This window comes from Sceloporus undulatus, chromosome 6, assembly GCF_019175285.1.
Source record: "Sceloporus undulatus isolate JIND9_A2432 ecotype Alabama chromosome 6, SceUnd_v1.1, whole genome shotgun sequence".
In the NCBI taxonomy this organism is placed as follows: domain Eukaryota; kingdom Metazoa; phylum Chordata; class Lepidosauria; order Squamata; family Phrynosomatidae; genus Sceloporus; species Sceloporus undulatus.
Window position 1 is genome coordinate 88,867,931 of NC_056527.1, and position 7,248 is coordinate 88,875,178.

The 7,248-nt window shown below is 43.6% G+C and overlaps 1 protein-coding gene across 1 annotated transcript in view; it reads left to right on the plus strand.

Moving 5' to 3' along the window:
• IGFBP4 (insulin like growth factor binding protein 4) overlaps nucleotides 1-7,248 on the plus strand; it is a 58,333-nt gene that overhangs the window by 45,616 nt on the left and 5,469 nt on the right. The window contains exon 2 of the mRNA XM_042476728.1: nucleotides 6,699-6,865. Coding sequence (XP_042332662.1) covers nucleotides 6,699-6,865 — 167 coding nt within the window. The remainder of the gene's footprint in view (nucleotides 1-6,698; nucleotides 6,866-7,248) is intronic.

Here is a 7,248-nt window from a genome sequence, read left to right on the forward strand (position 1 = left end):
TTGTTCTATCTAGAAGCATTTGTGCTTTTTTCATGGTGCTGAATGATTTGGGACTGATATATCCTGACAGTCTTGGGGCAAAGGAGTTAGCAAGACGGAAGCCTTTGCACTTGGGAAACAGAAGTCAATATACTAGGGATGGTCTTTCCTGGCCCCTTAAATTGGCCTTTTGTCTCAAGTGTGATGGAGGATTTTGTCTCTCACTAGTGTAAGCAAGATGTTCAACTAACATCTTGCCAGCTTCTGTAGATGGAAGAGAAAGAAGGCAACATCTTGTCCTTTAACTCAGGAAGCATGATGCTACAAATAGGCCCTGCTGTCCATGAGCTTCCCAGTTAAGTGCATTTGCCTAGCCAGGGCCAACTCCTGAGCCAAACTAGGATATGAGTGAGTGGTACAAATGGCAAACAGCTGCAAGATCTTCCTCCCATGAGAGAGAGAGATGGCAGATGGAATGAAGAGGCCTGCATGCCCTTTGAGCTGATCTCTCATTCCCCAATAGGAGTACTTTATCCCCCTGTTCTGAGTGTGAAGAGAGTGTCATTCTCCTATTTCAGGGTGGTCACCATCCCAGTCCTTGGATTACGGGATGCTCCTGAGGGGTTACCCCCTGTGAGTGAGGTCGCACCTCTTGGGCCTAACAGGAGCCATCATCAACACAACAGTTAAAGCTCCAGGAGAGCTTAATAAGCATCATCCCATCCCTTAGGAAGAATGAGGTGGCCACCTCATGCAGTGTGAGGTTGGAGGGCAAAGCTGTATGCTGCAGGATTTGTCCTGTTATCCCCAAAGTTAGCCTGTTTCTTTCAGGTGTGGCTTTCAGATGTCGTCCATCCCCAGAGTTGAAGAACTGTTTGATGACTAGTGCAGTGAGCCTTTGTGTTTGGAATGGAAGAAGTGCCATCTTATTCTTTGCCTTGGTTGAAAAGATGTCTTGGGATAGGCTCTGGACTTTAATGTTCATTTCTTGCATAGAGGCTTCAGTTGCTGGAGACTTTGCTATTGTTTCTTTATTTATGAACTTTTCAAAAAAAATCCTGGTATTCCTCTAAAGAGCTCAAAGAAGTGTGAGGATTTTACTACCAGGCAAACAAAGCCATCTGTGGTTGCTGGTCAGCCTAAGGGACCTTTAGTTCCTTCTGGGAGTTTGAGAAAGCCCATAGCTACCACCACACATATCGTATGCTCAAAGAAATGACTGTTATCAATCATCATTTAGGCCGTATAATGCTTTCCTTAAGAGCTTTTCTTTGAAGTCACTGAACGGAGACCAAAAATTGCATAACAACCATATTTGTGCATCATACTAAGGCATATTTTAGTGTAGCAGAAAAGACCTGTAGCAAGCCTCATGCTCATTCTCTTTCCATTACCCTATCCTCCTCCCACGCAGTCAACAGAAGACATTTCGGACTTTTTGTTTTTGTGTAATCACGATTCAGTGTTTCACACAGAGCAGAAAGCTGTGGTTAACATGAAGCATGGGTAGTTTCAAACAAGCCAACTTAAACTACTGTTTCTGAAGGTGGCTTGTATAAGTTAGTTATAGCTCACGTTAACCATAATTCTGAATAAGGAGATGACATGATTAATTGCTGTTAACTAAAGCAGATGTCTAAAAGCTTTTGAACTGATTTTCTTGGCTGCATGGGAGCATAGATGAGTGGAGGAGTGGGCAAATTGGTCATTGATGTCACACAAAACCATGGTTCAGTGCAGGGGTGCAACTTTCCACAAGCCGTTGAACTTCATTTCCCATCATTACTTACAATTGGCTATGATGTTCAGGGCTGCTGCGTGTTGCAGTTCCACAACATCTATCAGGCTACACAGCCCTCACTCCTGATTAAGAAAGTTATATGCAAACATGATGAATATGAGGACTCTCCCAGGAGAACAAAGAAAGACTACGCAGTCTGATGATGACTTATAATCAAAACTTGTTATGCATATAAAATGGGTGCTTTTTTGTAAATAAAGCAGATTATTTCTCTTGCAGTTTGTGAGGTTTTCTTTTTAGATGAAGTTGAGGGAGAGAGGGAGGTTTCACCTATAGAGAAAATAATTTTGTCTTGCTCTGGAAGCAGGCAAGCAAGCAAGCTGCATCTCTGTTGTTTGTCAGCTTATGAAACCAGTCCAAAGTTGTACATAAATTCATGGAAACTTGGACACAGATCATTTGGAAAAAAAGGGAATAAAACAAGAACAGCCATACTTTGGAAACCTGGAACCAGCCAACTGTGCAGGCGTTTGAAAAGAAAAAAGGATGGGGAGAGGGAAGTTGGGGCAAACCACGAAAGCCTTGTGTGTGGGCCAGCTAAGAATTGGTTTTGGGAGGGGGACACTTTTGTGGCCCAATTTACTGGCCACACATCCGCTACAAGCTTTAATTTGTGCCAGGACACAGGGCCAGCTGCCGTTTCATTTACCCACAATGGAACATATAAGTTTAATAGCCCTAGAGCATGTGTATTGTGCCTTTGTCTTTCCACTTCAAGCATTTGAAGACAAATATGATGAGAGATTATCTCTGGAAGCTGTTATCACTGCAAGGAACACATATATAGTCTCAATAAAGGACAGAATCCCTTCACTGTGGGATAACACAATCTGCCCACATGTAGAATCATAGGGCTAGGTTTCCATGAATTCCAAGAAGGCTTGAAGTCCAGCTTCCTCTCTTTTGACAAGTAAAGAACAACCCATAGTTTTTCTTTAGAGTGCTTTCCTGAGAGATGACTACCCCTATTCACAGAAGGGAGAACAGAAGCATTGTGCTTGAGGGATGCGGGCTGGAAACACAGTAGCTGATGAGAAACAAATTGTCATTTTGCTTTGCAATAAAAGGCAGCAAAAATTTCAAGCATATGGGCCTTTAGACAGTTGTGGTTTAACAGAGAAACAAATACTGTAGTAAGTTAAAACAACCGAGTCTTGGGATGTCTTAAAGAGGAATAACTTTTATTTGGCACAAGCTTTTGTGGTTTCCATCACACTTCATCAGATCAAAATGCTACTCAAATGCAGCCCCCCTCCTCAGCTTTCTCTGAGTATTGCCAAGTAACAATATGGAAATATGCCCTGTTCCCTCAAATAAGGGTGGGCCAAATGCAGCCCTCCAGATGTGGCTGGGATGAAACTCCCAAAAGCCCTCACATAGGCTGTGCTAGCTAGGACTGATGGGTGTTGCAGTCCTGTCACATCTGGAGGATTGTACTTTCTCCACCCTACCTTAAAACAACTGATTAGCAAACAACATTGCAGCTTCTGCAGGCTCTAATCACCATCCATTTCCTCCACTGACTGTGCAGAACATAACGAATTACAGCAGGTGAGAGAGAGGACAGATAAAATGATCAGACAAGGGTAAGAAGATAAAGTGACTGCCTCTCTTGTCAGATTTGTTTTAAAGGGCAAGAGCAAAACACTGGGTTTTCAATTAGCATATTGAACCATTAAAGGCAGTAGAGTGGGGATGACACATAACAGGATAAGAATCCATTCACAATGTGTCCTGCAAAAGCCCCTGGGAAATCCTTCTGCACCCTTTCTCTCACTGCCCCCTGCATATTTCCACTGCCAACGAGTTAGAACATCCCCAGAGATAGCTGTCCAACCTCTTTTTGAAGACATTCAGAAAAGGCAACAATACCACCTGTCTAACAGCCTTGACAGACCGGTGATAAATGCTGGCTTCAGGACAGAGTGGGGGTGTGGCATCCACATGACACATGTCCTGACACTGCTATCATACTGTGCTCCCATGTGGCACTCCTTTGGCGCTGCATCCAGATGACGCAGTGCCAAAAGGAGCACCAGAAGGTGCCATAGGCCCGTTACAGACCGCCCAAAAGGAGCAGTCTTGGGCCGCTGCCGGTTGCAGCGCGGGGAAGCCGCTGCAGCCAAACCGCGCGACTCCCCCGCGCTGTAAAAAAGGAGCGTGAAAATCGCGCTCCTTCCGGCAACCCGGAAGAGACGTTGCAAGTGCCAAAGCGCGCACTCGCGACGTCTCTTCTGGGTTTAGATGTCCGGACGCTGTGCGTCCGTTACGTCAAGATGGCCGTGCCCGTCTGTATAGGGCGCCGCTATCTTGCCGTACGGAATACGCGCGAGGGGCAAGGCGCGTCCAGAAGTGCCGCCCCTCGCGCATATTCCTGGTGCAACGACGGCGCCGCTTAGGCCCGTCTGTAAGGCGCCCTAGTGGCAGCAAAGGCACCCTTTCCACGGTGCAAAAAGGAGGCACTTTTTGAGGCTCCTTTTTGTGCCACGGAAATGCCAGATCGGGGCTGTGTCATGTAGTTGTCATGGCTCTGATCCATCACTGAAAGGGGCAGTTTGTTTAGCCCCTCAGTAATTGCTTCCATTGTCAAACCACTCTTATCATCAAAATGTTGCTTTTAATGTTCAGTTGAAATCCACTCGCCTGTAAATTCAATCCATTAGATTTGGTTTAGCCCTCTAGGGCAGCAGTGGGACTGTTCCTTCCTTCTGCTTGAAAACAATACTTCTATTAATGCAGGCTAAAATATTATTTGCCTTCTTTGCTGCAGCACAACACTTCTGGTTCATGTTCAATTTAGGAACAACAATAATCCCAAACTCATTTTCACATGCACTACTGATAAGCCAAGTATCCTCCTTACTATACCTGTGCATCTGGTTTTTGTAGAATTTAGAACTTTGCATTTGTCTTTGTTGAACTTCATTCTATTAGTTTCAGCCTAATTTTCTAGTTTATCGAGGTCTTTCTGAATTCTCTTCCTATCTTCCAATGTGTTAAGGCTATTCTAACTTTCAAACTAAATTAAATGTGATGTCTGTCCACCACCTGACTTGACAACTTCATATCTAGCTTTCCCCCTTTTCTCTCCCTTTAATCACTAGTTAATCTTCCTCTTATCAGGATGGCATAGCCTTTTGTGCATGCTGACTCACAAAATTTGTAGTTGCTTTTGGTATGAAGCAGGGAAAATATCACAATATGGGTATCAGTAGAGATTGCAGGAGGCATGAGGGAAACTAGATGTGTGGTTTCCAGTTTTATCAGTGGGATGCACAATTAGCAGCACATTTAAGTTTGAGCTTTCAAGGCACAGGAGCAAGGCTTTTAAAAAGTTGGGAGCTTTTGTCAACTTTACAAAACATCATCAAGTGACACCTGCTTGGGCTAAATCTAAAGTACAGAGATGCTCAAATCTTAAGTACAGAGATGCAGAAGCAAAGTTTTGTCATGTATTTATATTTGTGGTTCCTGTATTCTTTCTCATATTCTGACTTCCAGTAAGGTCTCAGATAGGCCCAACCAAAAGCAAGAGCCTGATCCTGTGCACTTCTTTAGTCGAAACACAGGACCAACCAGTCCACACACTTATCTGATGAAGATCAGTGTGAGCAGTGCATTTTATCAAACCAAGGGACAGAGCTTGGAAATAACTCATTAAGTCCCTCATTTGTTTTGCATTAGGGCCCAAATCCTTATGGTCAAGGGTAGGAATCACATGGCTTTCCAGATGTTGCTAGACTCAGAATTCCTGAACATTAGTTATGCTGGCTAGAGTTGCTGGAAGTTGCAGTCCAACAACATCTGGAGGGCTGCACAGTTTTCACTCCAGCTTTTCATTAGTGCCAGGTAGAGCAGACCTATCTAATCAGTGGAATTGACACAAATTCTGAGTCATTATTCAGCAGGTCTGCTCCAGCTGGGACTAACCAACAGAATTTAGGCCTTTCATGCCTTGCATGCTGTCATGGTTAGTGTTATAATGCAAATAACATGTGTATTTTGAGTAGCAAGTTAACACTGCTTGTTACTTTAATATGTTATTAATATCGGGAGGCATTTTTGTGTTTTAAATTTATTTTCTTTTTTAAAATGAAGAAACAGCATGTTATTAACATGTTATTAAGCACCACCCCTGGCACATACGTCTTTGTAAGTGGACTTACATGTGCAGGAAATAGAATGGAGAAGTTTTGCAATGTCCACATACACCTTGCGGCTGCCATGATGTTACAATGTACAGGGCTCCATTCAGCAATGGTAGCTAGTGGAGTGAGTGATACACCACAGCTGCATTGTGCAATGGGCATCAAGATGTGTATCCAGACATCGGACAGGAAATGCCAGAGCATAATGGGAGTGCCTGATATGCATCAGAACCACCCAATATGTATCAGAACTGCCCAGTGTACATCAGAACAATCTGATGCACATCAGAAATCCCCAGTGACAACAAGAAGGGCCCAGTGTGCATGAGAATTGCCCACTGAGTATCATAAGTCCCTGATGCTCATCAGGAGTGCCTGATGCACATCTGTATACTCTTGCTGATGCACATCTTTACAACTCATTAACAGGTTTTCATTGTATTTGTACAGCTTTGTAAAGTTATGAAATGTAGACTGTGATGTAGAATCTCAGCTGTAATGTTTTGATCTTTTTCTGAAAAGCAGTCTTCTCCCAAAAGATGGCTAACAGACTAACTTTAAAAGTAACTTTTCCAAGTTCTGCCCAGAGCAGAAGCAGGAGCATTTGGGAATTGCTGAAGGAAGCCCTTGTAATAAGTCATTATAAGTAAAGGGCTGTAGTAAAGCAATCATTGTAGTAAATCATGTATTTTTAAAAATATCTGAAGATTCCTTGCAGCCTCACAAAACAATCCCACTTTTCATGCTCCTGTGGTTTTGTTCCTCTTTAGAAATGGAGGAAGTTGAACCCCCTCATACCAACAACTTCAGCCCCTGCAGCAGCCATGACAGAAAATGCATCCAGAAGCAGCAAGCAAGAGCACGCGAGCGGATAAACAATGGTGTCAAGATGAGGAACAGCGGGAACCCACCTGTCCGGGAGGACACACGGCCAGTGGTAAGGTGTCCTAGTTTCTCTACAGTCACACTAGACATCTCCTTATCTCTTGCCTTATTTAGCTGTTCCTTCAGACCAGAGGTGACAAATTCTGTCCCTCCAAATATTTTTGAATTCCATCCCATGATCCCTTTGGATTGGTGGGAATGGAGTTCAAGAATATGGAGGGCCAACATGCCTCTTCTTTCCTGCTTGAAAAAGAGTGTCCCCCCCGGCTAGAACAAAGTATGCATCACCTAGCTTGGTTGAGAATACTTTACTGTATGTCAGACATTTCTCTTCAGTGCCCTTTGAATGAAGCAATGAAGAGTCTCCAACACACAGCCTGGAAAAGATGATGATGATGATGATGATGATGATGATGATGATGATGATGATGATGA